The following is a 19,543-nucleotide window of genomic DNA, read 5'->3' on the forward strand; positions in this document are numbered from 1 at the left end:
AGAGATGACTTTGGTTGCGTCTTCTTTATTATGTTGCATCAAACGGGAAGAACAGCCTTCAAACACCCTCTCAGAAGCAAATACTTCTTTAGATTTCCTGGAGCACCATTTTACAATTAAATAGATACAATTGATCAATTTATTAAGGAGCTATGACTTGTTTATTTTTGATGTAGCTCATCAAGATGCTTTGCAGCATGAACCATAAAAGAAGAATCCACTGGATGGATGTGGTTCTTATCCTTTTTTGTTCAGTGTCGAACGTTAACTTGCCCCCCTGTTTATGTTTGCATGTGAAAGTCTGTGCAAAACAGAGAAAGGCAGAATGAAGCCAAGGGTGGAAGTTGTTTTTCTGCCCCCTGTGGCGAGTCTGGGGCTGCATGTGTGCACGCCTGGGGCAGCCTGGGGCCATCGGAGGGAGCCTGGGGAGCAAAGGAAAGGAGGGATGAAGCTCAAGTGGAATGGAGGGATAGAAAGGTCAGCAGGAGTCTTCCAGGGAAAGGTGTCCGCCTGGGCTGAAAGCCAACCAGAAAGGTGGGAAGGCGAGTTGGATGGATTGGGAAAGCCGAAGAGAGAGAGATTAAAATGACACATCACACCTTTTTTTAAAACGGCTCTCTTGAACAGTTAGAGGTTAAGAAAAAATTCAGCTTAATTATAACCTTTAAACAGTTTATGGCATGTTTACAACATTATTCGTTTACGTTGCTAATTGAGATGTTGCAGCACACAGCTGCAGGTTGTAGGCAGTTTTAACTCTTGTAGTAGCAGCACTGGGACGTAAAAACCTTTTTGCTGCAACCAGCTGAGCTCCTTTGATTCAAACATCAAAGCAACAGAGAGGAAGCATGGCATAGACTGCATTTCCATTCCAGGCACTTTGCAAACATTGTTACCCTGATATTCTGCTCCTTCTTCAGACCTGCACTTCTGAAAACTTGGAAAGACGATGCGATCCTCAGAATATCTCTTTTTGAAGTTTCTGCCATGCAAAGGTTTTCATGCCCCTGGAATGTTTCTAGATTGTGTCACTTTAGGACAGCAAAACAGTGTTTTTTTGTTTGGTTTTATCTGACAGGTTAGCACCAGGTAGTGACTCATTTAGATTGGGAAGAAAAATTATATTTGACATTTTTTATTTTCGTTTTGTAAGCAAATAATCAAGAAATAAGAAATAATCAAAGTGCATTTTGCATATCCATACTTTGCTATGATACCCTAAATAAAATTCAGTGTTTAATTTAATGTTATAATACAGATATTTTAAAACATCAGAGAACACTTTCCAACAGGACCAAAACATGCAGCCAGAGCTTCAATAGAAAGGCTTAGATCTGACCATAACCATGTGCCAGAGTGGTTGAGTCAAAGTCCAGGACTTTATCTCATTTAAGATAACTCATAAGGCTTAAGAGCTGATTTCTATAGATGCTTACCCTCTAATATGACTGATCTTAATTAATTTTGCTTTATCAGTTATTAAAAACCCCTCATGACTTCTTGAACTCCAACAAACAGGCTGGAGTTGGTGGTTTTAATGTGACAAAATGTGAAATAATAGTAATTTTTCCTGTGTGCCACATCCCTAACAAATATGTCAAGTTTTGACGGGATGGCAGCAGGAACTAAAGAAAGTGTTGATCAGCGTGTGTGAGGCTGTTTCCTCCATGTGTTGCCTCGCTGTCTGGCCTATTAGAAGCTCACTCAGCGTGTGCGTACTGTTTCAGGTAGATGCAGGCGGTCCTTTCTTTTTTTATTCCCGACCCCTGGCTCTCTCTTTTTCTCCCCTCTTTCATTCCCCCTATTTTTTCTCTATTTTTCCCCGAGTTCAGACTCTGTCCATCTGGAGCATCTCCCCCTCTTTTCTCCCCCGTCAGTCCCATCCAGGCCGAGACAACGGGGGTGAAGGCCAGCACCAGTAGGGCAGAAACAGTCGGAGACTTGGAGGGATGGAGGGAGAGATGTGGATGCTGTAATGAGTGACAACATGAAAGGTGACGGAGGGAGGGGGTGGAAGAGAGATGAAGACAGAAGAGTGGAGGGACTGCTGAGGACAGAGGGAGGGATGTGGAAGGAGAAGATGAAGCTTGAGCGGAGCAGTAGGGACCCCGTGGTCAGCTCCGTTTTCATTCGCCAAAGAAGAACAGAAACAGGAGGAGGAGAAACAGCAGACCTTTCCCCCCCCCTCCGCCTCTTTCTCCGCTCCTGTTTAACCAGCCGTCCTCATCGTCAGCTCCTCCAGGAGGACCCTTCTCTAATTTAACTTTTCATTGAAATTTTCTCTGCTCCCCCTCCTCCCAGCCCCCCAGTTTCTCCCAGTTTGCCGTCCGGCCTTGTCTTGCCAGGTCCCCTCGTGGCCGACTGACAAAGGCGCCGTAAAAAGCCGTGTGATCCTCCATTTTAGCGCCAGCTACGCTAGTCAGAGGATTAGGACTCTTTAATGACGCTAATCTCTCTCCCCTCCAACCCACACTCACCCCCACCACTAAAAAGAGATTTTTTTTCTTTTTCTCTTCCTCAAATCAAATCTCTGTAGTTTCGGCTCTGCCGTCTTTCCCACCTCTGAAACGTCCAACTCATCTCTTTTTGTTTCCCATCTAAACCAACCTCAGGTATAATTTCTTTAACTCTGTCTTTCTGAGTGCAGCTGAAATATTTGGGAAATAGCAGGGTCTGTGTTTTAGTCGGTCACCTCTCAGGAGTTTAAATACCTCCATCCTGTCATGTAGCCAGCAGGGGGTGTCTGGATCAGCCTTTTATAGGCGCCCTGTATTGTTACACCACCTTTACTCTGTGCAGATGCTTCATTTATGGGTTTAGTTTGTTGCCTGTCTTCTTAATTTATCTGTGGCTGCAGACAAAGCTACAAAGTAACACTTGAAGTCCACACATGACCCTTTGCATTAATGGCCTTACAGATATCTGTGGAGAGGCTTTTCTTTCCAATGTTGCCTCAGCTCCTTAAGGTTTGCAGATGTTTCAGTCTGATCTGCTCTTTAAAGGTTTTAATCCAGCATATTAAATAGATTAAGGTCTGGACTTTGACTGGACCATTGCAGCATCTTGATTTTCCTTTTGCCTCAATGTGGATGTTTAAGGAAATGGGCAATAACAGTAGCATTTAACTTTAAAAACCTGAAGGATCTGCCGCCACCGACTTTGTGCTTAAAGAGCACAGCACACCTTTCAGGAATCCAGTGAAGTCCATCCATTATCATCAGCCCACAGTCATAATATAATGCTGGATTTCTCCTTGATATCCAATCTTCTTTGACATATTCAGGGCTGTTACGTAGAAAGAGTACTAGCAGCATATTTTTAGGTTGGTAGTCTTATTAAGCTGGGTGTCTTTGTCAAATTTAGATTCGGTAGCTTCTTCTTTGATCATGAAATAAGGCAAACATTTAAAAAAATGTTTGTGCTTGGATTAGCTGCTTTTTCAGCGTAACGGATTTGGCATTTTTTTCAAAAATGTAATGGAAACGCTTTGTTCATATCACACAAGTCGTGTAATCAACATCGACACATTACTGGAAAAGCAGTAACATTGGAGGTTGAAGGCGCAGCATGTTTTTTATTGAGATATCATGTGATGTAATGGAAACAGAGCAACTGCAAAATTATGTTTTTTGTTTTCTTCGTCATTAGTAAAATACCAACAAAGTTTGGCTCACCTTTGTAATGGAACCCAGCTAGCGATTGCAACCCGCCACCATGCCTCATCACTCAGGAAAGCGGACCGTCACGCCTCATTGGTGTCTGTTGAAGCCAATGTATTGATTTTAGTGCCTTGCTTTGAGTCTTTAATAGTGTTTGTTCTATTCCAGTCAGATTTTTAAGCTCACCGCCTCCTGCAGAGTTGTATTTTCTCATGCCAATGGATGCATTTTGCCTCCATATTAAACAGATCTGTTTCCATCCTCTCTGGAAGCTGTAATCCAGTGTAAACATAAAGAAGATTCCTAGACAACTGGTTCGTTTTCACTGAAACTTCTCTAGTGTTTAACCTGACATTTCTTTCTGCATCCTGTCACTCCAGCCTTATTTGTTCCTGACTTTGGTGATTTCCCTCTCAGATAAAGCAAACCGCTTCCCTTTTTGATGCTGGTCTTCTTTACATTTTTTCCAGTGAATGTTGAAGAGGCTCACCGTGCTGCTTGGGAGCGCTCAAAGAGCAACAGAACAATATCAAGCATAATTCAGCCTTCTCTTTTGTTGCAGCGAATCCATTCTGAAGTGTCTATTAAAGGAGCTGTGGCCTTTCTGTTGCCTCTGTGCATGACTGCGCAGGAGGGGGGAGAAAAAAAGGAAAAAGAGCAGCGCATAATCTCGTATGTCTGACAGATAAAGGGAGCGAGTATCGCCATCTTTCCGCTCTGTTCTCCTCATCTCCTAATCGCTTTTCTGACGTTTCAATCTGCCAAGGCCCTAATGAAAATATGATGAGGCGGATCTGCGGTCCTCGGGGACGGAGGGGAGGGATGGAGCGAGGGATGGCTGCAGAGGGAGGATGAAGGGAGAGAAAATACACTCTGTCCTTATTTCCGGGCTCCGCTGGGGATACATAGTTCTTGGAGCTTTTTATTTAGATGTTGCTACTGCAGGAGTGCATTTCTCTCTCTCTACGTCTCTCTCCTCTGTTTCATTCTTTCTCTCTATCTCTGCCATCCTTGTTTTTTTGTATATTTATGAATGCTTGTGTGTGACCAGGATAGATGTGTTTATTTTTTGTTTATATCTTTTTTTTGTTTCCTCCTGTGAACTCCCTCAGGCTTCTCCCTTTTGCCATCCAAGAAAGATGAGACTTCTCCTTAATCATCCCACTTCGCCCTGTTTTACCCCCACTTTCTGTGTCTCAGCATAGCAGCTTTTTTTTTCTTCTTTTCAGTCCCTTAGCTGTGTGTAAAAATATACCTTTTTGTGCCACCCTTCCCCTCAGATGGTGATGATGACCCTGCAGGCCTGTCCTGGGTGCCCTCCTCACCCTCTAGCAAGGACGTGGCGTCGCCTTCCCAGATGCCCGACGGCTGCTGCGACCTCGGCACGGCCACTGGAGGCGAGGAGGAGGGAGGCGCCGGCTTGCCGTACCCCTGCCAGTTCTGTGACAAATCCTTCAGGTATCTCCTCAACATTCTCCCACATCTGGATGGTTTAGCTGCACCCTCAGATCCTGCTCATGAATATCTGGGGGCTCATAAATAAACTACACCCTCCGTGTTATTTCCATAATAAAGTGGAACGCTAAGGCAACAGTAAAGGGAATGAGGTGAATACATTTCTCACCAACCTCTCCGGAGACTCAGTCAAGAGCCATTTTAAGAACAGCTGTCTTACACACACTCCAGAGTCATCATCATTATTATTCTCTGTATTAATCGTTCTACTGAGCTCTTCTTCCTCATACATCCTCCTGTCATCCTTTAACATTTATTCCCTTCTTTAAAACTGTGTTTTGAGAAAAGTGTTTACACCCTTTAACTTCCCTCCATTTTGCTTCTGTTACAACCATAACTTTGTTGGATTTTATTGGAATTTAATGTGAAAGCGAACCAAAACAGCATAATAAATAGGGTTTCAAAATTCTTCAAGACGAACAAAATGTTTGTTTGCAGCCTCCCTTGTTCTGATGTCCCTAAAGAAAATCCAGACGGAACATATATCTAATGGTTCTTTGGATGTTTGAGAGGGTGAAGAGTTTGACACATCTGGAGTCTTATAAAGAAGAAAGAGCCAAGAGGCTTATGGTAACTCTGGAGGAGCTGCAGAGATCCACAGCTCCTTTGACTTCAGAATTATTAGATGTGCGTTCCACAAACCTTTCCTTTAGGAAAAGCTTAAAAGAATAAAGCAATTGTTGGAGAACGGGCCATTGAAGGTTCCATTGCAGATTTCCATAAACCATTCAGGGGACAGTAAAAAACATACAGAATGCCACATTCCCACAGTGAAACATGGTGGTGGCATCAGCATGGCATCATGCTGTGGGATACTTTTCCCCAGCAGGTACAGGCTGGTTGGTTCTGCTACAGATTAATTGGGTTCAGGTTTGGACTTTGATTAGGACATTTGTAGACATAGATATGCTGAAAATCAAAGAGTTGAAATGTATTTACGAAAAAACAAGTTGTTTGATTTTGTGCTGGAAGTTGGTCCTTAACCTAAGCCTAGAGTCAGTGCAATTTTTACAGATTGCTCTTTATGTAACTCTTCCCATCCATTCTGACCAACCTCTCAAAAGCATGATGCTCCTTTTAAAATACATCTACAGTTGTGTCTTTATTCAACTAAAGAGTTTTGAATGATCTAATCACAGGCTTACAAAGCTGTAAAATTACCATCTGGATGAGGTATTAATGTATTTAACAAAATGCATAACATTGTAATCCTATTTTTACCTGAAACAAGAATGTTTTATTCTTTAATATCAGACAGTAGAAGGAGAAAAGCAAACATTAAAGCTCTGGTTTCAGCTGTAAAAGCTCCAGGCACATCATATCACCTGTTGTCATAGTTTCTGGTTAAGCATCACAATCTATTTATTAAAGTTTGTTTATATTTGGCATTATTAACTTCCTATGAGCTAACATCATACTTCTGCCTGCAGTCGCCTGAGCTACTTGAAGCGACACGAGCAGATCCACAGCGACAAGCTGCCGTTCAAGTGCACCTTCTGCAGCCGCCTGTTCAAACACAAGAGGAGTAGAGATCGCCACGTGAAACTCCATACAGGTACGTTCAGCCATCACGTCCCAGCTGTCCTGGATTTTTTTCCCATCTAGCCACTTTTTCTTTACTTAAAACTGAAAACTTGGCACTAGTGGCCTGTTCTGGTGCATTTTTAACTTTGAGACGAGAGATTAAATATGTGGAAGATCCAAAAATAAATAATTACCGGAAAATCCAATATATGTTTGGATTTTGTGTTTTTTCTTATTTCTATACATTCAGATTGCTTTCACAGAAATTACAAATTCCTTTCTCTAAAATCTAAGCATTTTTTTAAAGCAGCTTGGTTTACTTCCTAGAGTTTGAAAGAAATGTGAAGTTACTTTTCCCAGAATTTATAAGATGCGCATCATTACTTAAAGGACACCTTCTGGAGCGTACAGTTCACTTTTTTAATCTTTACTGCTGATTTTCTCTGGACGTACACTGTACTTTGTAGGGATAAGTTTTCTGGAACCTAACAGCTGCTTTAAAAAAAAAATTTAAAAATTAACCCAAAGATCCTTTTTAGAAACTGAAAGGTTACTGGGACTCACAAATTACAGAGCACAAGTTCTTCAACTTGTAGCAACAGGTAGCTTTTAATAACTCAGTGGTTACGTACACAAAAGCCGAACTCAAGCAATTTTAAGTTACTTGTTATAAAATGGAAAATCTGCTATTTGAAATGTTCAGGTTACGTGATTTAACATAAATAGCAAATAAATTATTTAAACACAAGTAACTTTTACAAAACTTGAAGGTTGTTTTTGTAGAATCGGTTACTTTATAGAAAGTACAGAGTAAATTCTGGAACATTACACACCATATATAGTTGCCATGATGTAAGTTAATGGTTCTAGCTTACTTTTCAACAATTTACTGTGTGCTTTTTGCAGAACTTGTTGGTTATTCCCACTAAACCAAGAAATATACATCATCTTTATCAAACATAAGTTATTATTATATTTATTGGTGTTATATTCTGAGAATCACACTTGGCTACTCTGGAAGTAACATATTATGGTTCCACATTGAAACTTGATCATCCAGTCTGATCTAGACCTGATTATAGTCTAAAACAGCTTGGATCATTTAACAGATTGATAATAAGGGCAAGAATCAGGTTTAAGTTCTGGATTCTTGTTTTTAAAATTCATGCACATGCTTACGCTAACTTGCAGGAGGCGTCAGAGTTAAACACCTTTTATTTACCTTTTTATCAAAGGACTTATTCGACCAGGATTTTCATCTTTAATTGTATCGCCTGCAGGAGATAAGAAGTATAGCTGCCAGGAATGTGAAGCTGCATTTTCTCGCTCTGATCATCTTAAGATCCACCTGAAAACACACAGGTAAAAACAAATAAGCTAAAAAAAAAAAAATGTTTTTGTTCTTCAGTCTGATTTGTTGATAATTGGTCCCTACAGCTCCAGCAAACCATTTAAATGCTCAGTTTGCAAACGTGGCTTCTCCTCCACCTCATCGCTGCAGAGCCACATGCAGGTAAACTAGTGTTAATGACTTGCTGCTATGAGTTTTACTACAAAGCTGATAGGTTAGTTTCTATTTTATTTTGATTAATCTCGGGGCACTATGTAACCTCACAGGCTCACCGTAAGAACAGAGAGCATCTTGCACTAAGAAGTGAAAAGGATGGGGGGAAGAAGGGAACAGGAGGAGACGTTGAACTGGAGCAGGATCTGTACATGTGTGATTACTGTGAGGAAACGTTCAGCCAGACGGATGAGCTGGAAAAACACGTCCTGACTCGACACCCACAGCTGTCTGACCGAGCAGACCTGCAGTGCATCCACTGTCCAGAGATCTTTCTGGATGAGGCGTCGCTGCTCACTCATATTGAAACACAGCACGCCAACCGGAAACACAAGTAACAGCAGAGCGTTGTTTGAGTTTTTTTGACCTCTGAAAGAACTGTTATTTACTGGGCTTGCTTTTTCTATCACAGATGTCCTGTCTGCTCTGAGCAGTTCCCGTCTGTGGAGGACGTATACTGCCACCTGGACAGTCACCGCCAGCCCGACTCCTCTAACCACAGCGCCGCCAGTCCAGATCCTCCCCTCGGGAGCGTAGCCTCCATGAGCTCGGCCACACCAGACTCCAGCGCCAGTCTGGAGAGAGGCTCCACCCCCGACTCCACCCTTAAACACAGTCAGAGTGGAGAACGCAGCCGTAGGAGAGGCGTCGATTCTGGGGAAGACGGGGGCATTAGCCTGGTTCACCAAGGTACAGATAAGCTAATATAAGAGACATTAAAAGGATGTTTACTTACACTGCAAAACATTTAATCTAAGTAAGTCAATCTTCCTTAAAATAAGTGCATTTTTTTATCAAACTGAGCAGGTATGTGACACTTTGCCAATGGAATATGACAGTTTACATTTAAAATAAGAGAAACGGCAACTTTTAAACAGAGCGTGTGCAAGAACAAATGGGCTTGTGCATGCTCTCGCACACTTTAATAGACTTTCCCTCTCAGGAGCTGGTACAGGGTTTTGCATGTACATGTATATTTTTTTTAAAGTGGAGAGGGCAGGTCTTTTCAAAAATTTGCGAAAATCCTACACTATACCTTTAATAATAACATGTCCAATACTTTTTTCTGCAGGCTCAGGAGGAAGTTGGACTAAAGTGACATATTCCTGCCCTTACTGCTCAAAGAGAGACTTCCACAGCCTGGCCGTGTTGGAGATCCATCTTAAGACCATCCATGCAGACAAACCGCAGCAGAGCCACACCTGCCAGCTCTGCTTGGAAACTCTTCCGACGCTCTACAACCTCAACGAGCATGTGCGAAAGGCCCACCGTGCCAGCGGAGGGAGCGTGGGCTCAACAGCGGCAGCAGCAGCTTTTCCTCTGCTTCAGTTCACAAATGTCACTGCGTTTCACTGCAACTACTGTCCGGACATGTTCGGAGACATCAACTCCCTGCAGGAGCACATCCGAGTGTCCCACTGCCTGCCGGGTGGCATCGTGGCGGGATCCACCACTCTAGGTATGTTAACAATAACAATAAGAATTGGCCTGATTCAAACAATGATGTTGGTAGTGTTGGATTTAACAGTTCAACTAATGACAGATCCAAAGCTGCCACCTGAAATAAGGAAATAAACAATCCTGTTCATTAAAGATGAATATCCATAAAGCAACCTAATAAAATAAGCCAAAAAAAAGACAGTAAACTTATTTATATTCTTGTGAAATAAATTAGATTTATCATTACAAAAATATTGTCGGTTTGCAATTGTTTTAATCGTGAAACAAAAGATTTTCTTTGTTTGTGGTCATGTAAAGAAAACTTAGGAATTTAATTATTTAAAACATAAGTACCCATTAAACAAACAGGTTAGGAGTGATTAATGTCTGGAAATTAAAATCATCACTGAAAACCATGGTTTAAATATCATTTGCTGATGTTACTCCAGAGGGGAACCATGCCTTCTTCTGCAACCAGTGCTCCATGGGATTCCTCACAGAGTCCTCCTTGACGGAGCACATTCAGCAAACGCACTGCACCTCGGCTACGGGCGGCGGGGCGGCGTCTGGAGGAGCTGTGGCCAAACTGGAATCCCCCGTTCTCCAGGCTGCGTCTCAGTCTTTCATGGAGGTGAGAATCAAAACCAGTTGATTTAAAAATAAAGGGATATTTCAGTACTTTAACTCTCTAATTTTATATATTGCAATAGTCTGGAATTTATAATAAATTACAGTAAAAAATGTTTTGTTCAGTTTGAATGGCAAAAAGACCTGTAGGCTGTCTTACGGTCTTTCATTTTTGCTTGGGACGTTTTTTTTTTTTTAGGTGCTATGGTGAAATCAGCTCACCTTAAGTAAATTCAGGTAAGTAAGTGTAGGCTTAGGGAGTTTATAATAAGCAACTTAAGTTTAGGTTCATTTTTGTAAAATTAGCTTAGCTGAAGGGAAGCAAGATGGGCTACGGTAAGCTAAAACAACCAAGAGTCAATCTAATTAGAAGTAGATGAATAAATACGGTAATATAAGTGTGATTGATTAAAATAACTTGAGGTGAATTAAAGGTACAGTAAACTAATTTTAGCTAAGCTATAAATTAATAAGAGATTTTCAGCGTAGATAAAGTAAGGCAAACTCTAAACTTTATTTATCTAAATTACATTGAGATATTAATATAAATCAAAATGATATGTAAAGGGTAAGGAAAAGTTTACACTGTGCTCTTTTTATAACCGTGTTTTTTATTCATCTGCTCCTTCACCTGACATAAGCAGATTTTTAGGATCTTATAGTAGACAGCCTCAGCTTTTAGTGTCTTTTTTTATTATGATCTTTTTGCTCTTAAGGTTTTAGGATTGTCAAGGTGTTTTCAGACAATATTTTTCTGTTAAGTCTGTCATTTTTTCATAGAAACAATCAAATAAATGTTAACAAGTTGTGCTTTCTCCAGTTACGGGCCCAGGATGATTCATTGATCAATTAGATGGCTGAATGAATAATAAAAGGACGTCAGCAAGCCTGAATATCTAAAGGTCAAGAGCACTTTAAATATACTGACAGTTAAGAAGGAAAAATAAATTAGAAATAACTCAAGAATTTAGCTCAGCTCTGAAAAGAAGCTGTCAAAGCTGTAAGTCTGATTGTAATTTAAAGTGTACGCTTGTTTATCTTCCCCCTGCTCTGCATATCTTTTTCAATTTCTCTCTCCCTCCACAGGGACCTAACATTTACCTTCGGGGACTGACAGTGAATGTTGATGAATAACGGTCTTTATAAAGATTTATTTTCCATTTTTCAGGTTTATTCCTGCCCTTACTGCACCAATTCTCCCATCTTTGGCTCACTCCTCAAGCTCACGAAGCACATCAAGGAGAACCACAAAAACATCCCTCTGGCGAACAACAAACGGCAGGCGAAGGTTGCTGACCTCAGCCCAGCCTCCTCCGACGTGGAAATCTCATCTCCCAAACGCCACAGACTGGGAGGCGATTCCACTCCCTCCATGGGAAGCAACGGGGATTATCCGTGCAATCAGTGCGACCTCCGATTCGCTAGCTTCGAAGGTTTCCAGGCTCATCTGAAGTCTCACCTGGAGATGCTGCTGAGACGCCAGTCCTGCCCGCAGTGCAACAAGGAAGACTTTGAGACACAGGAGGCACTGCTCCAGCACCTCACAGTGCATTACACCACCACGTCTACGCAGTACGTGTGCGAGAGCTGCGACAAGCAGTTCTCCTCCGTGGACGACCTCCAGAAACACTTGCTGGACATGCACACGTTCGTCCTGTACCACTGCACCCTCTGTCAGGAAGTCTTCGACTCCAAGGTCTCCATACAGGTAATTAGAAACTGCTTGATTCTTTTTACGTACTTTATTCTGTGCCCCAATGAGCCACTCATCCATAAAAGACTCACATTTTCATTTCAAAATTGGTTAAAAAAAGTGGCAGTTTGAGTGAAGAAAAGTTTGGAATCTGAAAATTAAAAATGTGTAGGAACTATGGATTTATAACTGTACTTCTGCCTTCGGTCCTCCAGGTGCATTTGGCTGTAAAACACAGCAACGAGAAGAAGCTGTTTCGCTGCACCGCCTGTACATGGGACTTCAGGAAGGAGGCCGATCTTCAGCTCCATGTCAAGCATAACCACCTGGGCCAGAGGTCAGGCCTTCCAGGAGGACTAGCAGGTACGTTTTATTTCCTCAAAGGATGATGGGAAAATGTGTTTTTTTTCTTATATTGCTTAATGCTTCACTCTTTTATTTGACCCTACATTTATGTTAGTTTATTTAATTGTGTGTTCATATTCACTCCTCTGAAAATAAAGTTTTAAAATTAGATTTCTTCCATCTCAGAGAGCCTCCGTCTATAGACTGATACATGGGAGATGAAGGTTAACTGTCATTACCATTAGCCTGTAAAGGAGGCAGACATAGAGTGAATCAGCGAGTAGTAGAGAAATGGAGGATAGTGTGAGCTGGTAAATTTCTGGCCGCGGAAGCTTGATCTTGGTTTTTCCCAGAAGAAGTCCTGCTAAAAGCTTACTTTATTTGCAAACGTTAATAAAAAAGAAGCTAATTCAGTTTTTGGGCATCAATCAGCTGGTTGGTTTTTACAGTGGTATTAAAAAAAAGCATATCCTATAACTTTTCTCTAGCAATTTAAGAACAACTTGTTATGCTTCAAAATGACACAGTTGGAGCACAATTGAGACCTAAAAACGCCATTTTCTAAATAATCATTTGTGTGTAGTAGAGTCTGTAATATTAAATTGTTCAGCTGCAACCTACTGTTGTTATAATATAATGATATTTAAATATATTGATATTTGAAGTTGGAAAAATGACATTTAAGGACCCACCTCAGTAAATGAATGGAACTAAGCAGAATGTTGATGAAAATCTCAGTCATGCAGGGCATATAACTCCAAAGACTTGAAAACAAAACATGGCCTCTAAGCTTCAAAATCCCATGTAGCTTCCTGACAGCAAAGAAGGGCTCCATAACATGGACAGAAGGATGGTTTCTGAAAGCTTTCTTCTCTTTTCCCTTTAGAACAAGTGGCTTTTCTCACCTTTCTCAGTTTAGAATAGATAGACAAAGCTAATGGAAGAAAGTTATATAATCATTTTGAACATTAATTTTTTTTTTTTGCAGGACTTAAACCACGAAAGTGCATCTTCTGTGGGGAGACGTTCGGGACTGAGGTGGAGCTCCAGTGCCACATCACCACCCACAGCAAGAAGTTCACCTGTCGCTTCTGCGGCAAAGCTTTCCACGCCATCTCGCTGCTGGAGCGACACCTGCGGGAGAAGCACTGCATCTTCGATGGCAGCAATGTCACCGGGAACGGAGGAGGAACGGGGAGCAGCGGGAGTCAGAACGGAACGCCCAATGGCCTGGCTCAGAGCGTCAAGCGGGGAGGAGCAGGAAGTGGGGTTGCAGGAGGAGCAGAAAGAGCAACAGTGGCAGCTGCTGAACAAGCCGACCTGCAGAACATCCTGCTGAAGAGCGCCGTCACTGGAGGAGGGGGGTCGTCGCAGGCAGGCGACACAGCCAACAGTCACGAGGCCAGCGGTGGAGAGGAGGAGCTGGACAATTCGGAGCCCATGTACGCTTGCGACATCTGCGGAGCGGCCTACACAATGGAGTCACTGCTGCAGAACCACCGCCTACGCGACCACAACATCCGGCCGGGCGAAGATGATGCAGGTGAGAACTATTGTCTCCTCTCCTGTGTGTCTCAGGGAAGTTATGGATCATATTTCTGATCATTCCTACTTTTTCTGTTTTCCAGGTTCCAGGAAGAAAAAGGCAGATTTCATCAAAGGGAACCACAAGTGCAACGTGTGCTCCAGGACATTCTTCTCTGAGAGTGGGCTGCGTGAGCACGCTCAGACGCATCGCGGACCTGCCAAGCACTACATGTGCCCCATATGTGGAGAACGTTTCCCATCTCTATTGACTCTCACAGAGCACAAGGTACGCATCTGATCTGCAGCATGGAAATCTGCAGCTCTGAAAGTGTGTTTAGGTCCTGTAAATGTGTTTTTTTTTCTCCACTGTACCAGATGTATTGATTGTTAAAGATGCTTTAAATGCCTTAAAATAAGTAAATTCTTGATCTTTTATTTGATCCAATTAAACCACTTTGTTAATATATTATTGCAGGAGCAAAATCTCAAACTGAACAATGTAAGAAAGTAAATTCTGTTGGTTAGAATACCAGAAATGATTGCTTCTAAACCAAATCTCTGGAGCTGCTTTTTCTACAACAGTGTGCCTCTCAGTCTGCATCACCTCAGAATCAGGAGCCAAGTTAGTCTGGCACTTTGAAACGGTCACACCACTGAAGAGTCGCATTTCAAGCTCACAAAGTTGACATGGCAACTATAAGACTCTACTGTCTTTTGTTTTTAAGTGACTCAGTTTCTTTCCTACCATCACAAACATACGTAGACATGTAAAGATGAACTGGATGTGTTTGCTATGTCGAGATGAGGCCTGTTTTTTATTTTCCTCTAGTTGCTGTGGGATACTTTTTCGACTGTTCCATAAAACTGTAATCTGGGGACCTAAGTCCAAACGTTGTCTGAAGACTTTGTTTGTTAGCAGAATAATGATAGAGAAGGTGATTATCATAGCGCCCAGACGTAAACCTTAATGGAACACCTGTTGGTTCTGAAATGAAAAGGAAACACTAATTGTTACCATAGTAGATAAACTAGGTGGAGGTTAAGAAAACAATAAAAAAATAAAATAAAAACGACTCATTATAATAACTTGAGGCTTTTTTTTCTCCCTGCTAATTTAAAGCTTCAATTTTCAGGATGAGATTTTGTTCCTGCAATGAAACATGACTCTCACAGCACATGTATGTAATGAACTGGGTTATGTGGGTTGAAGGATCCTAAAGGAAAGTAAATGGATCAGTTGGAGCAGGAGGTTATTAGTAATCGGTTTGTATGAAAACGCGTTTGTTTATGGACATTAAATTCGGTTTGACCAATGCCTTGGAGAACTCTGGCTGAGAGTAAATAATAACACAGAAAATTTGACTTAAACTGAATCATACAAGCAGATTAGAGTCTAGATCTGAAGAATCGTGTTAGTCATGTTATATTATTACCGTTTGTATAATAGTATTGGCTGTGAGAAACCCCAAAGATATTACAGAGACATCAGACTGCACAGATGGGGGTTTTGTTGAATTTAGCTTCTATACCTTTTTGTTGGAGACTTGAAATGAAAAGTGCTGCATGTCTTGTTTCAAAAAGCTGAAGGAAATAGTTGGTTTCTGTTTTTTTTTTTGAACAAACAGCCTCAGTTTGACCAGCTGTAGATCGGAAAGAGAAGCTTCCCTTCAAATGTGTCTGTTGTGGTACACAATATGCTGTTGACTCTCGGATAAATCCTTTTCTCAGGTGACCCACAGTAAAAGCCTGGACACGGGGACCTGTCGGATCTGTAAGATGCCACTCCAGAGTGAGGAGGAGTTCATAGAGCACTGCCAGATGCATCCCGACCTCCGCAACTCGCTCACTGGCTTCCGCTGCGTCGTCTGCATGCAGACCGTGACCTCAACGCTGGAGTTGAAGATCCACGGCACCTTCCACATGCAGAAGCTCTCCTCTGGCTCAGTGCTGGGAGGCGCCGGAGGCGGCAACGGTGGAGCGGGCACAGGGAACGGTTCAGCCTCTTCTTCCCCGAACGGACAGCTGCAGACGCACAAGCTCTACAAATGTGCCTTCTGCTTGAAGGAGTTCAAAAACAAAGGGGATCTGGTGAAGCTGGACGTCAACGGGCTGCCATACGGCCTCTGCGCTAGCTGCATGAGCCGGTAGGAAGGGTGTTTAGAACCCCAGAAGATGAGCATGTTATATTTAATTCTAAGAATGTATAAAATGAAGATTTCTTTTTCATCCAATCAGGGGAACAAATGGCCAGAGTCCCAATGTGGTTGGAGGAGCAGTGACGCCTGGAGATACTCAGGCAGATAAGGCTCTGACAGGGCTGAGGTGTCCCGAATGTGGTGTGAAGTTTGAAAGCGTTGAAGACTTGGAGAGCCACGTCCAAACAGATCACCCTGAGGTCAGCCCTGAAACCAGCGCTGCAGGAAAGAAGGCTGAGGCTTCACCTGCACCCAAGGTGAGACAGTAACTAGTGAACAAAACGCGTCCAACAAATGCCTAAAAAAAAACAGTGGTTTGTTTTTAGCGGGAGAAGTGTTATATTTGAAGAAAAGTTGAATTTAAATGTTACAGATTCCAGAGTTGTCCAGTGCCAGTGAGATATTGATGCTCCTAAGCTCTCCACAGAATCTCACTCTCAACCATCCCTTCAGCGTAGTGTTTGATACCTGAGCAGGTGTCAGCAGATGGAGATGTTTTCGGGAGGCCGTTTGTGTTTGTGTCAGGTGTTGCTGCGTGTATTCGGGGTGTACATACGTCTGTGTGAGCCGGGCCCCAGCGGGTCCTGCGGCTGGGCCATGCGGCAGCATTGAGGGGGCTGTTCGCTCTGCTTGATATTGACAGTCAGGCTCCCCGGGACCTGCCGTTGTGTTTCTGACTGAGTGTGTGTGAAGGTGTGTGTGAGTGTGTCAGTTCCCAGGGACTCCCTGTCTTACCTACACCTTTGTTTCTGCTTAGTCTAACAGCACAAAGCAGACAAAGTAGGGTTTCTGCGTGTGTGTGTGTGTGTGTGTAACAGACTGAAGCAGCAGAGGGAAAGTGGAAGTGGGGCCTTTGTGTATTTTGTATGTGTTTGTGCATGAGTGATCGCTGTGTGCAGTGAATGGATAAGCAGAGCTGCTCCTCGGCTCTCGCTCTCTGTGACTCATCCTGGATTTTCTGCATCTTTCTTTCTCTCTCTTGTTCTTACCTCGTTCTGAAACGTTTCTTTTGTCTTTTATTGATTTATTTTCATTATTTGTCTCCTTTTCTTGTTTTCACTGCAACCAGCGGCCCAATCTCGGCTTTTACCTCACAATTTCAACTATCGAGGCAAAAATAAGGTGCAAAATGCACAGCAGTAATATTGTTTTTATGTCTTTGTCTTTCTATCCTAGAAAAAGACCTACCAGTGTATTAAATGCCAAATGACGTTTGAGACGGAAAGAGAGATCCAGATTCATGTGGCTAATCATATGATCGGTGAGTACGGCGTTTAGATGATCTGGTCTGATTTTCATTTCTATGTTGGTTCCATGGACCTCAACGCAAATATGTGCATCTAAATGCACTATTTATGCAACACAAATGTACAAATGCACAATGATTAGGACAAATTAGGATTTTTTTATTTTTGATTTTGGAGGTTGTGCAAAGAAGCTTATTTTGATTTTTAGAACTTCTAGCTGTTGAAAATGTTGATGTTTTTATATCCAATGCAAATGTGAGTTCAAAAATGTGCTTTTTTATTCATTTTAGCCTCAAGCAGCACACATATTTACTTAGACATTAGAGGACTTGTAATTGATTCTTGGGAAAAATGTTATGACGTTTTGCTCACATCGTTACTAAGCAGCACTGCTAAAACCCATCTTTATACTTTGAATGTTCTTTTATGGGCGTCTTGTGGGACTCTTATTATTTTTTTCTCTGCTCGCCACTAATTTGCTGCCTTAGCATCCCTGTCATCATGGAGATTAACGAGGTGGACCCTCGAGTTGTTCTGGAGGAAAAAATACTCTGCCTGCCCCCACCCACCCACACATACACACCTGACAGGTAGAGGTGCTGGTGCATTCCGAAGGGGTTAGTGTGTGTGTCTGTCGGCTCTGATGCAGCTGCAGAACCTCTTACCTTATGTAGCCAGCAGACACCAGAAGGCCTGTAAGGTGTGGGAGGGACTCTAGGAATTGCTTCAGATAGTGATAAACAGTTTGTTGTGGAACCAGTTTACTTTGGAGCTTATTAAAATTAGAGAAGATGACCAAAACTGGAACTTAATAAAGAGGCTCTAAAGATGAAATCATATTTGTGCTGGAAGCTGAGTAGAGTATGGAAATATAAGCAGAAGCAGAGCTGACCTGATGTTATTGGAGAACCTCTGGATTTGGTCTTCTGGTTTAATAGCGCTCAGTGGGTCATTCCACCATCATGGAGCGACACATGATAGGACTCTGGATTCTCTTTAGCACAGTAAAGGGACAGAGTTGTGATGTAAGCCCTCACATTGAAGGTGAAGGGAGTTGTTTAACAATGGCAAACTGTGAATTAGATGTTTGAGGCTAATGGTTAACAAACAGAGGGGTGATATGTTCCCTTTTAGGCCGATGGATGCTTTCCGATGGAAAGATCAACTGAAGGAGGCAAGATAATCCTTAAAGGTCATCAGTTATGTTTCTGGCTGCCTATGATGGGAAAAAGAGATCTGGATTCAGTTTGAATGAAGATATTGTGCGCTGTGATAATACAGTACGCAATCTACTTGAAAGTAATTTTTAGGGGTTCATTTAATATAGAAAGCAGAAACATTTCAGGTGAATTAATATTTTTATCCTCTCATCTGTTGCTTATCTCCCTCACCTTAAGCTCCCCTGCTAGTCAGAACTTTACAGGGTTGGTTTGGCAGAAACTTTAATTTAGTTGGGATTCTGTTTTGACAACAACCACATGACCCAGACTGACGGTAGGAAACCTTTTGAAAGAGGCTCAGTTTCTCTCTGCAACCATTTAACTTAACGTTTTCTCTAATATATTCATGGCATTTCAATGGAAACCCATCCTGAAATCATGGTTCACCCTCATGGTTTGCCTCCATCAAACCTTCCCTCCTTCTACAGCTCTACTGTATACGTACATGTTCATATTAGTGGCAGTTTTGGGTTAATTAATGTGATAATTGTGTGAAAACTGAGTGATAGTTAATTATCATCATAGCAGAATGTTTTAAGAACTTACTATTTTTACACTCCAGTTCCCCCTCCCCCTCATCCTCCATACCCTGACAGTGAAGGAAGAACATCTTCCTTGTCCATTTCAATGTAGATGCATGAATTGCTCATTAATCTTTTTGTAGCATTAATTTGCACAAATATTTTCTTTTTCCCCAAACTATGATCAGGTACTCTGTGCTGCTCAGCTTTAAAAAAGAAATACCGAAATAAACAGACACTGAGAGGAGAAAAAAACAAACAGTTTTCCTGGACATCGGTAACAGAAAGGCTTGCTGTTAAGCCTCAAATAGGAAGCTGTTGATTTTAAAGTTACTGTTCTCTCAGCTTTTTATCAGTCTAAACTTTTAGTTAATATCAAGAGCAGAAATGAATCCACAAGTTAATTATTAGTTCAACAAATCTCCCTTACTTTAGACGAAAGACAAATAATGGTCAATTTCTGGTG

At 41.9% G+C, this 19,543-nt stretch overlaps 1 protein-coding gene across 1 annotated transcript in view; it reads left to right on the forward strand.

Annotated features, from left to right (window-relative positions):
* The first annotated feature begins 325 nt into the window (after window positions 1-325).
* The window catches only part of znf423 (zinc finger protein 423), a 95,397-nt gene continuing 76,179 nt past the window's right edge, over window positions 326-19,543 (forward strand). The window contains exons 1-17 of the mRNA XM_015384555.1: window positions 326-534; window positions 1,833-1,918; window positions 4,940-5,117; window positions 6,605-6,729; window positions 7,979-8,060; window positions 8,136-8,211; window positions 8,316-8,596; window positions 8,675-8,952; window positions 9,335-9,721; window positions 10,152-10,333; window positions 11,498-12,037; window positions 12,238-12,385; window positions 13,356-13,910; window positions 13,996-14,180; window positions 15,623-16,038; window positions 16,130-16,346; window positions 17,266-17,350. Of these exons, the coding sequence (XP_015240041.1) occupies window positions 326-534; window positions 1,833-1,918; window positions 4,940-5,117; window positions 6,605-6,729; window positions 7,979-8,060; window positions 8,136-8,211; window positions 8,316-8,596; window positions 8,675-8,952; window positions 9,335-9,721; window positions 10,152-10,333; window positions 11,498-12,037; window positions 12,238-12,385; window positions 13,356-13,910; window positions 13,996-14,180; window positions 15,623-16,038; window positions 16,130-16,346; window positions 17,266-17,350 (4,030 nt within the window). The remainder of the gene's footprint in view (window positions 535-1,832; window positions 1,919-4,939; window positions 5,118-6,604; window positions 6,730-7,978; window positions 8,061-8,135; window positions 8,212-8,315; window positions 8,597-8,674; window positions 8,953-9,334; window positions 9,722-10,151; window positions 10,334-11,497; window positions 12,038-12,237; window positions 12,386-13,355; window positions 13,911-13,995; window positions 14,181-15,622; window positions 16,039-16,129; window positions 16,347-17,265; window positions 17,351-19,543) is intronic.

This window comes from Cyprinodon variegatus, unplaced genomic scaffold (assembly GCF_000732505.1).
Source record: "Cyprinodon variegatus isolate N-32 unplaced genomic scaffold, C_variegatus-1.0 Scaffold316, whole genome shotgun sequence".
NCBI lineage: Eukaryota > Metazoa > Chordata > Actinopteri > Cyprinodontiformes > Cyprinodontidae > Cyprinodon > Cyprinodon variegatus.